Source organism: Syngnathus acus, chromosome 1 (genome assembly GCF_901709675.1).
Source record: "Syngnathus acus chromosome 1, fSynAcu1.2, whole genome shotgun sequence".
NCBI lineage: Eukaryota > Metazoa > Chordata > Actinopteri > Syngnathiformes > Syngnathidae > Syngnathus > Syngnathus acus.
Window position 1 is genome coordinate 14824807 of NC_051087.1, and position 17727 is coordinate 14842533.

The 17727-nt window shown below is 41.2% G+C and overlaps 1 protein-coding gene and 2 non-coding genes across 7 annotated transcripts in view; 1 reads left to right on the forward strand and 2 right to left on the reverse strand.

The window, feature by feature from the left end:
- Positions 1-1458: 1458 nt before the first annotated feature.
- On the reverse strand, positions 1459-1531 carry trnak-uuu. Its single transcript has one exon. It is a non-coding gene; the product is annotated as a tRNA-Lys (tRNA).
- A 494-nt stretch (positions 1532-2025) lies between these two features.
- trnat-ugu lies at positions 2026-2098 on the reverse strand. Its single transcript has one exon. It is a non-coding gene; the product is annotated as a tRNA-Thr (tRNA).
- A 793-nt stretch (positions 2099-2891) lies between these two features.
- LOC119124482 (E3 ubiquitin-protein ligase DTX1-like) overlaps positions 2892-17727 on the forward strand; it is a 30478-nt gene continuing 15642 nt past the window's right edge. Inside the window, exons 1-5 of one of the 5 annotated variants that reach the window (XM_037254527.1) lie at positions 2892-3214; positions 3285-3440; positions 4399-4622; positions 9714-9928; positions 10361-11220. In XM_037254527.1, coding sequence (XP_037110422.1) covers positions 3412-3440; positions 4399-4622; positions 9714-9928; positions 10361-11220 — 1328 coding nt within the window. In that variant the 5' untranslated portion in view covers positions 2892-3214; positions 3285-3411. Of the gene's footprint in view, positions 3441-3825; positions 4296-4398; positions 4623-9713; positions 9929-10360; positions 11221-17727 lie in introns of those variants that run through there. The other 4 variants (XM_037254546.1, XM_037254519.1, XM_037254537.1 and 1 more) reach the window with 4 other exon arrangements.

A 17727-nucleotide genomic window follows, 5' to 3' on the forward strand; every position in this document is an offset into this window, starting at 1 on the left:
AACCTAATGAGGCATGCCGGCGGAGATGGGCACAAAGCCTTGGAAATACTGCGGAATCATTATGCAGGTAAAGGCAAACCACGAGTGATCAACCTGTACACCAGGGGTCTCAAACTCCAGTCCTCGGGGGCCGCATTCCTACATGTTTTCCAAGTTTCCCTCGTTAAACACACCTGATTCAATTATCAGGCTCCTGCAGAACGCGAGGATGAACTGATCATTTGAATCAGGTGTGTTTAACGAGGGAAACTTGGAAAACATGTAGGAATGCGGCCCCCGAGGACTGGAGTTTGAGACCCCTGATCTATGTAAATATAAAAACTGGCATGTGGTCACGAATATCACTGTATAAAATTCCTATGATTATTCTGCTAACAATAACATTTGTAAAGATATTATTAAGGATGTAACCCTTGTTGGTTTAGTGATTGTTGGAGATAGCATTAAGCTATACATCATGAAAATCTTTAGTGAGTTTATGAGTATTATACTTCAAAAGGTCTATATAAGTATCCCCACAGACAATCAAATCTTTCTGTGTGATGTTTGAGAATAATTTTTCAATAGAATCTGAAAATGCACTGATACTGATAGGGGTCCTGTAAACGCAAGAAATAAAAAAAAAAGATTTCTGTCTGTCATTTTAATTTCTACTGTGACATACTCAAAAATATTTTCCATTGCACGTCATTTTGGCAACGACTTTACAGTTGTATTTCTCATTGATGTAGTATATAGTGCAACATCACCTCCTGTTTTTTTTTGTCCCTGTTCATATTGTACATGTTATAATTCTTCAGACAACAGTCATTGCTATCACATTACCAAGTATAATGGATCAAGGACAGAGATTTTCCATCTTGGTTAGAGTGTATATCAATAAATTGGTCATCTGGTAATAATTACAGTCGACATTAACAGAATTAAAGAAATTGGTCTCAGGATCTAAATTGAACAGAGTGCTTTGGCGTTTTTTAGTTGGTGTAAAGGTTGTGAATTGTGAGGTAGTGCTACTAATTATATCTTCACCTTCATCATCACTCTCTGAGAGAGACAGAATGGGACATTGGAGTGCAAGTCTGCTATTTTTTTTTGCTATACACTAAGAGAGTACAAGGTCAGTGATACATGTTCAGCTCCTCCACCTTTTTATTCCAGAAAGCCCTTGCCTGTTCAGGAGAACCGTTTAGTTTGATGAAGACATGACAGTTAAATGTCCAGGTTGACTGTATTTTACCCTGTTTCCTGAGCATCCTGGCTTCCCTAGCGATATCTGCATTTTTCTTTGTTAGATGGGCATAAAAGGCAAGAAGGTAAAAATACAGATATTTTCAATTTAAAAAACTCGCCCAAACTGGGACTTGCACCTTTGAAGTCTGACGAAGAAATTATTGGTGAAAACCTATAAATTAAAAGGCAAGAAGATAAAAACGAATATTTTCAACAACAAAAATACTTCGCCCGAACAGGGACTTGAACCCTGGACCCTCAGATTAAAAGTCTGATGCTCTACCGACTGAGCTATCCGGGCTACGAAGTCTCCTTGGCAAAATTTATTATTAAACGTTGTAAATAGGTCAGTGAACGGGCGAATATAAACAAAATAGTCTCAATAGTTACGAGGTGTTTGACCTGCAAAAGATGCAAAAGAGTTTGCTTTGTACTAGGAGACACGTTTGGTGTTGAAGAGCTGCAACTACAACTAATGTCAAAGCGAGACTGACTAACGTATTACCTATGTGACGATCTAATACATTTGGCCCCACTTAAAAATCAAACAATTTCAGATGAATGATATTCAAACGAAGAGTGGCAGATGTTTATATTTTAACGAAATATAATTCTTATAAATTGTTTGGACTTCAGTTTAACAGTTTCAAATTTTATTTTTTCAAGTACGAGTTGTTTTGTCAAGTACAAAACCTTTGACCCCAATCTACCTCCATTTAACAATCAATGAAAATGAAACAATCAGGCTGTTGAGATGGGTTTATAAAGCAAATGATCATTAAAAAAGTTTGACGAAGGCCCCAGCGAGATTTGAACTCGCGACCCCTGGTTTACAAGACCAGTGCTCTAACCCCTGAGCTATGGAGCCCATGATATCCGTTAGAGGTAATTACTCTAATAAAACAATTCATACAATGTGAACCGAAAGGCACAACATCAAAACATGATTTAAAATCTCCGTTCCAGGCGTCTTCCTTACGACAGCAGAGTAAGCCCTGGCTGCAGTTCGAGGCGTGACTCAACGTGGGGCGGACCTAAACGTCTGACTCGGATTCTCGACCTCTGTGTTCATTTTTGCTTTCATTTTCTTTGACTGTCAAAATATTTCCTTTTTCTCATCGAAAACTCTAAACTATTGACTGACCAAAATCCAACTACTGTAATAACCTCAACCATACCGCAGTCATCCCACTCAAGCCTAAGATGGCACGTCTTTTGACCACAACATTTTAACTCAATGGCCGAGCCTACACACTCTGAAGACATTTTTTGTGTTGAATTTTGTGTTTGAAATTGTTTTTGTATTCATAGGGGTTTTGCCGTATATAATCGTAAAGTCTGCGTCTTCTGTAGCTTTCCAACCCTTTGTTCACCCAGAATGAACGTCAAAATGTACTTTCAACTAGTGCCGTCAGTTAAGTTAGCTCCGCCCTGCAGGGGTGAGAGTTTAAATACGTTAAAAAATAAGCGTGATGTTATAAGACAGCGCATCATTAAAACGGCCAAAGAAATAGTTTAACAAAAACGAATAGCATCCGTGTGGGCGGAGAAAAACGTTTAGGGCCACCCCGCATTGAGGCACGCCTCGACCCTGCACCCCGCTCTTCAGCCAGTTGCTGGCTACTGCTGTACAGCCAGGGTAATACCGTTATTTCCACCAGGGGGTGGAAAGGGTGCGTCGACTTTCCACATGTGTAACACTGGCTTTTTGTCTTTTATACTTAACTACTAAATTGTGGAATCATCAAGTTGCTAAAATGCAAAGCTAGCGTAAACATAATGGACCCGCCAAACTAACTGATGAAAGACTTCGTACTCTGTCTCGGCATCTTTTGTCTTGGGATTGTGTGCACTGTCTGTGCTGATTGACAGCAGGCGGTGAAAGTGAGCAGTAGCAGCCAGCCAGTTTTCGTCACAGCAGAGGAAAGTTGGACACGGAAACATGAAGTACTCGAGTGATTCCATTTTAAAAGAGTGATTCGTTGTAAGTTATTATACAGTTTCTCTGTTGGATGTTTTTCCTGCATGGACTCCATTTTTGTTTACACCAAAAGGGACGTGTTTACCTTTCTTCGAGCCCTCGTGAAAGCGAAGGGAGCAATGGTGGAGGCTGGGGGATGCAGGAGCGGAGTTGCCTCCTGAAAAGGTGTGCATCGACACAGGATAGTCTCCGAATTTTGGATGGTGGACCCAGGATATCACATCAGCAGGTGCGTGCGACTATGGCTCAAACCATGGCCAAATTTGCTTGCTATTTTGAGTTTGCCATGTAGAGTAATTACGTGGAAAGCCTATTCATTCAGACAATACGTTTCAAACCATTACCCCCCCCCCCCCCACACACACACACACACAAAAAAGAAATGCGATTAACTTGAGTTTACCAGCTCGATTAATTACGTGTTAAAGCCTAAGTATTGATACGGTATGTTTAAACTAAAAGTTTAGAGAAAACGTAACGTTGCAGCGCGTCCAGTTTATAGGTTAGTTATTTACCAGCGCAAACGTTGCAACTTGGTCGTGAACTACTTGGATTGGGGGGAGGTGGCGGGGGGGTACCCGTGGAACGTGTTCTTGGATCCGGGTTGCACCCGAGAAGGAGAGTCGTTACTACTGAATCTGCGTTTTGGTGGGAAGCTAGTTTTTTTTAATCGACATCTACGCCCAAACAGGAGGAAAACACACTTTGCAAACCTACACATCGGACTAAGGGAAATTGTAGTACGTGATTTCTTCGACGGGGAAAAACAGTAGAAACGTTGCCTTTTTTATTTATTTATTTTTTTATAAAGCTTTTGCCCGCATCAACACATCACTGATGACCACAAGATGTTTAAAGGCCTTTGCTTTAAGTCAACGACTCTTCAGCGATCATATCGGCGTGTCTGCAGGGGTTGGTAGCAAAAGAAAAAGCCTATCCATGTAGACGGTGTTTTTCTTCCTGACCGGTTCACCTATTATTACGGCTTTGTAGCAAAGACTCGCTGTGTGGCCATGCGAAGAATTTGGCTATTTGTAGAGGAATGCTTCGCTTTCTCTTGGCATTAGCTCTGCAGTGGATTCATGTAAGCTACGGCAGCCTCGTCTTATTGTTATTGTGAGAATATGTGGTAATGATATCAGTCGGTTGATCGAAGACCGCTGTTACATCTTTTAATTCCTCCGCAGGGCCAACAGTAACATGCTCGTGGCCTCTGCTGTGGTGGTTTGGGAATGGCTGAACGAACACGGTCGGTGGCGGCCCTACAGCGCTGCCGTCTCCCATCAGATAGAGGCGGCCATTCGTGGTGGAGATACCCGCGGGGGGAGCGTGGTCCTCGGTCAGATGGAGAGTCGACTCTCTCCCTACATCATTGATCTCCAATCCATGCACCAGTTCAGACAAGACACAGGTAAGACGTCATGTTAACAAGCGTGCCATGTTTGTTGTGTATGTTCAGGTCATTGAATGCATCGTAACTGGACACTGGTTGTCTTAGAACAGTGGTTCTTAACCTTGTTGGAGGTACCGAACCCCACCAGTTTAATATTCCCCTCTAAAGTGAAAAAAAATATATATATTTTTCAAATTCAAGACATAGATGTTTTTTATTGGTGCACAAAATGAGCCGTGTATGAACATCACCTTTTTCAAAGAACAAAATCAACACAATGCATGAACTCACAACAAATGACATACCTGCAAATCAGTGTAACTTCTGCTGTTGCCTTTTGCGAAACCAGTTCAGATATGCGTGATCACAAATTTACACGATGAATCAAGTGTGTTCGGACCTCAGCAGTGGAGGCTTTGCCGAACCCCTGAGACCTACTCACCAAACCCCTAGGGTTTGATCGAACCCAGGTTAAGAACCACTGTCTTAGAAGAAGCCAGTTCGTCGCTCATTCGAGCAGGCTTTATAAATTGCATTCATATAGACTAGATGAGACAGCTCTAGCCTGAGGGCTGGTATCCTCAAAGTTTGAGGTACACCTCAACCACCAATGGAACCACACTTTTGGGATGCAGAATGGCAGTCATTGAAAATACATTGGCGAGGCATCTGGTCACTAACGACAATTGTTTGGGAGGAACCCTTTCATAAATATTCCATTCAGTTGTAACAATGCCTTTGGAGGCACGTGGAGACCAAAAAGTAGTCGTGGTTGTTTGTTAGCTTCGAAAGGGTTGAAAAAACATCATTGTTTGCACACAAGGGTAGTGTCATAAACCCAAGACAGTTTCTCAACTATAGGGCCTGGCCAAGTTACCGGTTGACAAATTTTATTGGCCAATTTCATTCCTTTTCAAAAAGAATTAACACTAACCTGAGTTTTACCGACGTAACGCCAGTATAAATCTTAATTTCTTATAAAACAATAAATGCTGTTTAAGGGACACGAGTAGAATTTCACTTGAATGGGCTTAACATTGGCACTTATAGGTAAAAATGTCAGCACCAAAATTTACTCCCCGAGAGCAATCTGTGGCGATTCAAGTTGTTTTGGAGGGGGGGGGGGGTGTACCAGGAATTGTCCCGCCCACTTTTGGGCACGTATTGTTTCCTGGCTTGACACGTTCTGTTGTCAGTATCTGTGACTGTTTGACTGCCAACATTGTGCACATCCCTAATCTTATCCATTTCAATTTGTGAAAATATAAAAGCAATAGCACAATAATTTGCATTTATCAACATAAAATGTGAGCTTCTTCAAGGAAAAGCCACACCTGAAAATGTTAGACTGTCCTGTAAAACGTTTAGTAAACAGACGTGTTCCAGTTTTTCTCCTTTGATTTGGCTAATTTCTTGAAACAGAAATGACATTCTTAAGATTAAAATATAATTTGGTCAAACAGTTTTACAGTTCTGTGCACCAATACAGATTATGAGCAAAAGCTCATATCCAAACTGATCTCCTTCTCTTTCACTGCCACAATATTGCAAACATCCTTATCAATTGCTTTTACTTAGGCCTACTGCTTTTGCCAAAAAGAACCTCTCGCCCAATAAAGTTGATCTTGAATCAAAACTAACTTCCCTTACTATATGAACAGTTAGTGCCCTCAAATGCAATGTCCCTTCAGCATTGTGTGAACATCCATCCATCTGTCCTTTCGTCCGTCCGTCCATCCATCCAGCATCTGACCCGTGCCCATCCCAGCAGTCTTTAGGCAGTAGGCGGGGGACACCCTCAACTGCTTGCCAGCCAATCACAGGGCACACAGAGACAAACAACCACCCGCACTCACACCTAAGGACAATTTCGAGTGCACAATTAACTACCATGCATATCATTGGAATGTCGGAGGAAACCGGAGTACTCGGAGGTAACCCACGCAGGCATGCTGATAACGTACAAACTCCACACAGGAAGGCCGGAGCCGGAATCAAACCTTAAGGCGACTTGGTCCTTATGTGATTATTGTAAGTCAAAATGCTAAAATGTTTTTTCACTATGGCAGCGGTCTAGCTAATAGAATATAACAATGTATAAAACTGAAAGGAAAATTAAAATTAACAGCTAAAAAAAGATGCAGTTTTTTTGTTTCCGTACCGATCTTGTGAATGTCACCAGCTACCAGTGGGGTAACAGCATGTTTTTCTTGCTGGGTGGCTTTGGGTGAGCCAGTGAAGTTTGGCGTTCAAACTTGACTCTTTTGCATGACTTTTTCTGCCGCTGCTGCTTTGTTTTTTCTGGTGACACCAGCAAGACCAGGATGAAATCGAACAAAAAAACATGCTCGTCTTTGCTGTTTTTTTTATTTTCGTTTGTTTTTGTTTTTTTTGTTGTTTTTTTTTGTTTGTTTGCTGCATGGAGTTCAATACATTAGGCTTTTATTGCCGTGTTGAGCAGGGATTCCTACAATAGATGTTTGTAACGACCCAATCCGTATCAAAATCCCTGAAGAATTCAATGAGTTATAATGAACAGAGACAAACACTGCATGTTGTAAACTAATGATCTCAACTTTTTCCCAACAAGAAGCATACCCAAACTAACCCATTCAGCACGTCATCCCAGAGTTGAGGTTGGATGTCCACCTGAGCAGCCGAGATCAGTCTAAGCACGCCACGATCGGCAGGATTGCCTGTTAACATTATCTTTGAGGTCATTACGAGAATTGGGGCTGACCCACGATTGTCCGGAGGGGCAATTCCGGGCTAAAATCATACCGCCATGTGAACCGGGTTTAAGTTTCCTGCGATTGCTTTTTGGGCAAATTTTATTTTATTTTCCAAGTAACCACGTCCACTTTATTGATCAGGTTTTTTTTATTTTTTTTTTTTATGCTCTTCTAAGGTGTTGCCATTTCGGTAAAAAAAAAATTAAATGTGTTTTCCCACAGTCATTGATGTGCAATATGTTGTAACGAAAGAGGAGAAACAATGCATGAAGTGTGACCTGACCCTAGCATGTGCTTGCCTGCTGAACACATATAGGGAGGGGTGAATGGGAAATAAAAAATCCAGATGGCCACTCTGTCCACCTGCCTCGAGTAGCTCTACGTTCTTTCATTTCAGATTTTTTATCTCAGTGGTCCCCAACCATTTCAGTACCAAGAACTGGATTATTGTCAGACAATATTTTCACAGACCGGCTTTTAAGGTGAGGTGGATAAATACAACAAAATAAAATGATACGACCGGCATAAAAACAATGGTATTGTGGTGCCGAAGGAAAGGAGACCCAGGAGGTGTCGCAAAAGACTTTACCAAACGTAGTACTCGTAGAATGAGGAATAGGAGGAGCAACAACGGAAGTGCATTGTCACATAAACATTACGTTCCCAACACTATGTTCCATTTCTGTATGTGGAATTCTGTATGTGAATGCCACAGTATATTATAATAACAAACGTGAATCCACTGTGTCCTATGCAACTTTACTAGCAGCGTCCTCATAACATCGCACCAACAATATAACATGAATAATGTTGTTATGTTCACGTGACCGAGATGGAGATAATCCAGTCCATTTTTCAAAATGAAAGAGCGTTCAGACTCTGATAAATAAAACTGAAATAATGCAAGTTATTTATTCTTTCTTGTGTGGACCAGTACCAAAAGATTTTGGGGTTTGGGACCACTGCTTTATCTCATCACGGTAGGCTATCAAATTAGTAACAGACAATTACAATGTATATCTGGTACATATTGTTCACCCGTGTACAAAATGAAGTGTAAAATATAACAGCAGGGATACCGGACTGTTGAACAGCTGAAGCTGTACATCAAGAAAGAATAGGAACGAATTCCAGCTTCAACAATTATGTCCTCCGTTGCCAAACGTCATTGGCTATTTAAAGAAAAGAGGATGCAACAGTGGTAAACATGATTCTGCTTTTGGAAACATGTTGCAGACATAAAATTCAATCTTAATATCTTTCCGTGTATTCAATTAAATATAGGTAGAACATAATTTGCAAATCATTGTTTTAACACAACACCCCAACTTTATTGCATTTGGGTTTGTAGCACTGTAACTTTTTCTCTCATCTTTGTGGGCTTTTCTGCTGTGAGATACAATCGTTTGACAGTTTTGCATTGGGGTATGTTTAAGGCTTGGAAAGAAATACCCAACAGTGTAGAGGGAGCAAAGAGAGCAATAACAAATCAAACACCAGTATTATAAAATATCTGGATGTTCAATTCCACTTCCTTTTTTTCAAACCACAACCAGTATGAGTGGTCATTAATACCGATACCAAGTAACGATACCACTGGTAATTTTGCTACATAAAATGTCTCTTGAACCAGTGAAAGATAGGAAAGACCTCCCATAAAATCCCATGCACAATACACATTTTCTTCCCCCCCAAAAAATGTATTTTTAATTTTGAAATCTTTCATATTTTGTATTTATTTTTGCTTTTCTTGGTCCTGCAATGCAGAAAGAAATGGTATTCAAATGAGGGTGTGGTCTTGGGTTATACATATTACAAAAACACATATTAACACAATTTTAAAGTACAACATTATTTTTCCTTGCGTCCTGGTAACTTGGAATGAACAGTAGCCGGAACTCGTACGCCTCATTTTCTACCGTCATGAGCTGCAGTGCATAGAGTCCATAACAATCTTATCAACATTAAAATACTCACATAAATTACATCCTAATGGGTATCTGTCATCCATGTATGCCTTTTAGTTTCTGATAGTTCAATGGCCTTAAGAGAATGACCGATATTGGTCTCGCCTGCCACAACGACTATACGTGAAGTTAAAAAAGGCCGGTATTCATCTGCCTTATTCAAATATCTGGCATCGGTATTCACCCAACCCTATCCTGTTATGTGTAATTTTTTGAAAAGTGTAGAAGTATATAACTAGAACACTATCAAACACGTGTGTTATCTGCTTTTCTATGTGGTGTGCAACAAATATATTCACAGCACAGTATACATAGTAAATGTATAAAAAAAAAAATGTTTCAATGTACCGAATACATGTCGAGTCTAGGACAATTACTCACATTTACTTTTTCTCCTCATTTGAACCCAGGAACTATCCGACCAGTGAGGAGGTGTTTTTATGACCCGGCCTCAGCCCCGGGACAAGGGTGGCAGTGGGAGTGGGAAAATGATGCAGGTTCATGGACACCATATGACATAGAGGTGGCTATCGCCATCGAGAATGCTCATAGCCGCCAGCAGCCCTGCCTGGACCTGACAACCCTTGGCTTCTGCTATCTCATTGATTTTCAGAATATGACACAGGTGTGAAGTTTTTTTTTCTTCATATCTGTCCATTTATCTATTATCCATCTATCCATCCTAGTGCTGTCAGGCACTAATTAATTACAGGATTTTTAATTTATTAATCTAGTTGGATTTCAATCTCATATCTGATAAAGGTCCCCAAATACAGAATTTAAATTCTAGGACATTACAAAATTATAGTGCATAATTAATCAATTGAATATACTAATAAGAGATTTGGCCACAAACAAGCTAAATGGGTATTAAAAAGGAATAAATTGGGAGTGGTGCAATGTGTTGAATATACGAATAAGAGATTTGCCGACAAACAACCTAAATGGGTATTAAAAATGAATACGGTGGGAGTGTTGCAATGTGCTGTCAGTAATTACAGAAAGATTTCCACAGGAAAAATTGATAGTTATATGCTTTTTTTCTGTGTCCTCCCAGGTGAATCGACAGAGCCAACGATGTCGAAGGATTCAGCGACGTGCTGACACGGCCTATCCACTAGTGTCTGGGCCTCTTCCATTTCCAAAAGGAGGAGGTGAGGGTGTAGGAGGAGGACTGACAGGTGCCCTGTTAGGTGTTGGAGTATCAGGAGCCAGCATGGGAATTGGAAGTTCTGTGTACCCGAACGGGGGCATAATGACTACTGGACTGGGCCAACCTTGCTCCTGCCAGCAGTGCATGCTTGTCTTTAGTGTGAAAACAAACCTAGGAGGAGCAGGACGCTCACTAACCATTCAGCGGCCCAAGACCACAGCACCCACCGCCTCAAAACCCTTGAATCCATCTAAATCAGCCACACTGGGGAGAGGACAGCACTTGAAGCCCAACTGCAACACCTATCAGACGCTGCCACATGGCCTTGCCATTTCTAAAAACACTGCATCTCCAAGAAGGAATGCCCAGCTCTTTGCTCAGTCTCTGGCTGCGCTCACCACAGTGACCTCCACTCTTGGCATTTCGTCATCTTCCAGGCCTCCTCCTCCGTCACTGCCGCCCCCTCAGCCACCATCATCCAACATAAATGTGAATCCTCCGTCCATTCCAGCAAAGCAGTCTTCATCTTCAGCCAGCGAATCAGTACCCACTGCCACATTAATTACCCCAGCTAACACAGTGACCACACCCCCATCCCCTGTGCCATCTCCATCACCAGCAGTAATGAAGCCACAACGTGCGCCGTCGTCCGCATCCAAAGTTTGCCATGCCCCGCTACCACAGAGATCAAGCTTAGCTGGACTGAGTCGACCAGCATTGCAGAGGATTGCCATGGCCCAATCAAGAGCACTAATAGCGTCGGGGTGAGTGAAGAAAACATTTCAACTCAAGAACCTTTGTGTCATGTTCAACGGAAAAGTGTGTAGCATCTCAATAACAAGAGTCCTCATCTTTGCACTTGTAGTGTCCGCCTAAAATAAGGTTTCATAAATCCAATCTACGGCTGCATCTCTCGAATATTCTAGCCATCCCCCCACTCCTAGTGTAAAACCTTCTTTGCAAATATTTAGGCTTTTTTTGAATCTGTAGCATTTACATTCGGTTTTGCAATTGTTATTGTATTATTCAATTGAAAATTTGAGGTGGATGGAAACCCACCTCCAGAAAGTTCACAAAGTACTTCACATGGTTAAAGTTCTAAGCAAAATCCTGAATCGCTTGATCCGTGCATGATATTGGCGTCGACAAAATCCATAATACTGGTAAACTGCACCCCTTGTGAAAGATGTAGTCAACTGACCACCTAGCACGCCTGATCACGCATCCTTGTGTGACCCTCCCCATAGTTCTGTCGCACAGTCGGGGGGCACTATTAAAAGTTCTTTAAGATTTTAATAATAATTACTTCGCTTAATACATTTCCACAATGATACAGAGGGATTGTACCAAGCTTTTGTCACATTTGTAAACAAAATCCGATGACATCCACCAAAATCTGTGCCTGCGCGTCGAGCAAATCGGCCAAAATCGTGTTAAACTACCAAGTTAGACCTCCTTTTAGAAAGTCTAAAATGTTGTCTACTTTTATCACTAAATTGTCAGAAGTGCCTGGACCTTGCCGTAGAATACGGCAGAATGCACATCGAGGCGTATGTACCAAATTTATAAACACGCAAAATTTGCCCAGAATAAAATTTTTATGTGCCAGTTTTTACGCCGAGCGCTATCTACTCTGTCACCAAATTGGCAGGGGCGCTGGGACCGCGGCAGTTCCATCTGCCGGAACAGCCAGCGTGGCCCTAGCACAAAAATGAAGATGCGCCCGAGATACACAGAGTACATGGGTGCCGGTCTACCAGAATATGGCCCAAAATGTCACGCACATTGCTTTAGTGTTATGGTAAAAGTCAAAATGTGGAACACTAATATGCTCCATGAGCAAATTGTGTGCACAATGGACAAAGGTGTTGAATTACAGATGATCTTGAAAATAACAGATGTCTGGTGTTGTTAATCACTTTTGACCTGAAAACAAGGTCAAATGGTTTTGAAATGTTGTTTTTTGTGTAGTCCTCACATCCTTGAGACTTCTCACTTGCTTTCTTTACCCTGTGGTTCCTCACCCTCCCTATGTGCCTTCACTTCCCAGCAGTCTGGGCCTCTCAGAGCCTCATTGTTGGTCTCCACAGTAACCTTTGTTAGATTACACAAGCCTGGGCCACATTAGCAGCACAATGCTGAGTCTCTGCTACTTTTCTCCACGTCCATCCCCCACACTCATTCCATATTTTTTTTATTTTTTTTAATTGCATTTTCTTATATGTTGCCATCCATTGCTATAGTTTTTGCACATCAGCCCCCCTCAACTGCTTTTATCTTTTAAACTTTGTTTGATTGTAGAACTATGGAATAATTGCTTTCAAACTAGGCTTTTCAGCCTTGGTCACACGTGTATGTTGTGGGGGTCATGTGGTGGAATTGCTGTGCTCTGTGAATTATCATAATGAAGCAATCTTTTGTGTGGATACGGGGTAGACACCATTGTCTATACCCCCTCACAATTCTGGGGAGGGGTGAATTTACATATGAAGCCATGTGTGTCTGTGCGTGTGCATTTTAGACTTATCCCAGACAGTACCAAGGACCATAGCTGGCAGAGTGATAGGGGGAGAGGTTTTAAACAAAGAAACAAGTCAACAGTCAAAGACTGATCACATGACACAAATCAGGACAGAAAGATGTTACACTCACACAGCATTTCTTTGGCTCATGCCCACATTGTCCTGCTCTCTTATGGCGAATGTAAATATTGACAGTTCACACAGGGGATGAAGTGAGGAATGTGTGCTTCTCGGAAGCAGACAAAAGCAATGAACGAGTGTGAGAAAGAACTGTTTTGTTGGGATTCTAATGCATATAGACGAACAGCCTGACTCTCCTCCGAGAAAATTCTTGATTTTAATTTCAGACCATTTGCTAAGAACCCATCTTTTAACAGTATGTTGATTGTTATGCAGCTTTTCTCTCTGAATAATGATTTGGCTCATGTTGGTTAACTGCTGGATTTCCATCCACCATATTGACAGTTTTTTTCTAAAAGTTCATTTGAATGCGGCTTTGAGGTTAGATCATTGCAGAATAAAATGGCTCTGCAGATCGGAGTGTTTTTTGATGGTAAGTCATCTTCAGTGAATGAGAGAGCTTTGCAGTATGCAAAGTAGCATGGTAAGATTTTCAAAAGTAAATGTAGTCTGACAACTAATTTTGCTGTAGTAATCGGTTAAATTATTTACTTAAAATGGCCACCTTTTTCCAGTTACTGGCAACACTGCTAATGACGTGTTTGAACTAACATTTTCTGGAAGCAGAGTAAGAGTAGGAGTTAAGGCATGTGTGACAGGTTTATCCTGTGTCCGTGTGCGCGTGCGTGTGTGTGTGTGTCTGCGTGCGTGCATGTGTGAGCGCTCACGCACTTTTGAGAGAGAAAGAGAGAATGTGTTGGAGTGTGTTATTGTCTGGCATCTAAATCAGTCCTGCTGATGTCCATCTGGGCCCGAGGGAATAGAAAAGAGTGTAGGGCATCAGGATTGTGGGAGTGGGAGAGACAAAGCTCAGGGAGTATGCGTGTTTTGACTAAGGGTCAAGAGACTCAAGCTCCTTTCAATCCCATCCCCTACAGCAAGAACAGGATTTAAAAAAAAAAAAAAAAAACTTTCAGTAGTACTTCACACTCAATAATGCTTACTTTTTTATTTCTAGCAGATGTAAATACCTTTACAAAGAGTGAGGCAAGTTGATAATTCTTTGTTTTTATTCATTGTGGTCTGTCGGCCCACTTTTGTTTCATGTGCGTTATCAACTACTGAATTTTCCGCACTATTAGGCGCACTTAAAAACTTGAAATTTACTAAAAAAAAAACACAGTGCGCCTTATAATGTAGAGCGCCTTATATATGGATCAATTGATGAATTTGTTGATCCATACTGGTTGTACACAGCGCTCTGCCAAAATGTTTCAGTACGTTTTAGTACGACTAGTAAATTACAAGGTCGCATCGCTTCCCAGCATTACGGCCACCGTGGTCAGGGGGCGTCACTGAATAGCTGTTGTACCCGCGAGGCTATTTCATTTCAAAATAGGCTGTTCCGTTAATGTTTTCGAGTACGTTTACGGATCAATATCCAACGGAATCATAAATAAGCAGCACCAATGTGTTAAATCAGTCTTTAGTCGGTTCCGATCACTTTTATGGAAGAGAGTTTGAGAAATGTGATTGTTTACAGGGGGCCGCCACGACACTTTGCTGAGGCTCATGGGAGTCTGCGAGCTGAGGCTCATGGGAGTTTGCGGGTGGCTAATGCTATAATGATAGCTGCTATACGCACGAGGCTATTTCCTTTCAAAATAGGTCGCTTTGTTAATGTTTCGAGTAAATTTACAGATCTATATGGAAGGCAAACATAAGTAAGCAGTACCAATGTGTTAGATCGAACTTTAGTCGATTCTGATCACTTTTATAGGAGATAGTTTGAGAAACGCAATTGTTTACTGAGGGTTCATTGGTTATTGGCTAGTGGATGCATCCTGCAACCCTAGTCAACCTCAGTTTGTTGCAGTATAGCTTCTATTTTATGCGCCTTTTAATCCAGTGCACCCTATATATGAAATAATTTCTCAAATAAAAAATTCAATGAGGGTGCGCCTTATAATCCAGTGCGCCTTATGGTGCGAAAAATACCGTACTTGATACAACTGGCCAAGCAACAAATACTCAAAACCTATTTGTACTCACGCGGGCGACATCTTACATGCTGCACGTGACCGATGCATCGTGCGATCGGTCCACAACGCGCACGCGTCAGAAATTATTGCTGCACGTCGATTGCCGTGTGGATAATCTTTTTTTTGATTGGTCCGTTTAGTTACATGCTGTGATGACGTAGTAGAGCTTCCCGCAGCAACGTTCCATAAGGGCTCTTAAATCGTAATTTATTCGTATCCACAGAAAAGTGAATTTGCACCACGCAGCTTGTTGATGCTGCTGCAATCTAGCTTGAAGGCATTAATTAGTGTTGACCACACACCTACAATGGCCCGTTCTTTATTGATACAAATAAATGCATCATCTAGTCACCCTTTGTTCAAGCACGCCCTGTCTCTATTATTGTCGCTTTGTTACTTGGTCAAAAAGTAAAATAAAACCGGCTTCCGGAATTGTCTGAAAAAATGCAAAGGATACTCAACCCTGTGTTGTCCTGGCGTAGCGACATCCTCTGACGAACTCCAAAACATTTTCAAGTAAAGCAAACTGCGCTGTATTGACGCAATGACGTCTGTGACCTGAAGGCAGCGTTTACATCACGAGTCTTAATGCTCAATTCGGAATTTTGGGTGAGATCCAATTTTGTGTAAATGTTCACATTCCATGTTAAATACGACTTCAGTCCTGGTGTGTGAACATACACGTTCCTAAAGTGACCCGTATGCATAGTACTTGCAGTAATAAATGGGGGGAACAAGCAGGCGTCAAAGGCTTATCTTTTTATTATCTTATATCCACAGAGGAGCAATTTGGAAAGAGGTGAAACTACAGTATTTAGGGGAGAGGAGAGGCTTTTTGATCGCATTTCATGAAGACGTCACTAAAGATGAGATCACGTTATTGCCGCGCTAAATAAATGAACCGTCTATGTCACTATCACCGCAGTTGTCCATATTTTGCTTCATGTTTCAAGCTAAAATAAATACTGTTACTCAAAACAACTTTGCAAATTCACGTATAATCAAAACAGTCACTCTCCCTCTAAAGCAAGTCTGTCTGCCGTGCTGGAGCGCATGAGGACGTCCAGGTTGAAATAATATAATTTGCTCTGAATAGAAATTGCTGAAGACTTTAGTGCTTTATCGACACAATACAGTACACAAAACGTTTCAAAAAGCCAGATATTTATTTAAAGATGTATTAAGCAGACGCATTTTGTTATAACTACGGTTATTTATTTATTTATTTATTTATTTATTTATTAGTTCTAAGTAGTAAACGTTCTTGTTTTAGTTCTAAGTAGTAAAATCTTTTTTTTGTTTTTTTGTTTTTAGTTTTAAGTAGTAAAATCTTGCATTGCATTGTGGCCAATGATCTAGGTTACCATATTTTTCGGACTAAAAGTCACTCCGGAATATACGTTGCGTTAGCCATAAAATGCACAATAAAGTGAAAAAAACCCCACATAAGTCGCTCCGGTGTATAAGTCGCATTTTGGGGGAAATTTATTCGACAAAATCCAACACCAAGAACAGACATGAACGAGCAACAACAGGCTAAACGATAGGTATGCTAACGTGACATAAACACAAACGAAGAGCTGAGAACGGGCCTGATGTAACATTCAGAGTTATTCAAATAACTATTACATAAATAACACGTTTATCAAACTATCTGTGTCACTCCAATTCATTAAATCCATCGATCATCCTTTATGGAAACGATGCCGCGTATCCGTTGCGCCGCTGACGTCTAAATATTCCACAGACCCATATAGCGATATATAAAGTATATATCAAATAACTATCATATAAGCAACAATATTATCAAACCATCTGTGTCACTCCAAATCATTAAATCCATCGATCAAATTCCTCGTCTTTTGTCAACGCCGCCGCGCGTGCGCCGCTGACGTCAGCCTCGTCGTTATTCCACAGATTAGTATATAACTATATTGTAGCGTTAACAAAGTACCAGGAAAGACGTGGGTTGGTAAACGACTCTTTATTTAACAAGAGTTCAACGAGCCAACAACTACTGAACTGTAGCGATAAAAACATATACAAGTTGCTACACGAAATAAACTATATCAAATAACTATCATATAAACAACAATACTATCAAACCATCTGTGTCACTCCAAATCATTAAATCCATCGATCAAATTCCTCGTCCTTTGTCAACAACGCCGCGCGTGCGCCGCTGACGTCAGCCTCGTCGTTATTCCACAGATCTAGTATATAACAATATTGTAGCGTTAACAAAGTACCAGGAAAGACGGCTCTTTATTTAACAAAACAAGAGTTCAACGAGCCAACTACTGAACTGTAACGATAAACACATTTACAAGTTGCTATACGAAATGAAATATATCAAATAACTATAACATAAAAAGTTCACCGCCACACGGCCCCAAGCATCGGCGTCGACTTCCGGCGTGTGGCGGCGTGGACTTCCATCCCCGGAGGTGGAAAAGAGCTCCATAGAATAGGACCGGGCGTGCGTAAAAGCCATGTCCGAAACCATTCCACCGTCCCCGGACAGCCACCCGGCCGAGCGCCGGCCCCCGACTTCCATCCACGGAGGTGAAAGAGAGCTCCGTAGAGT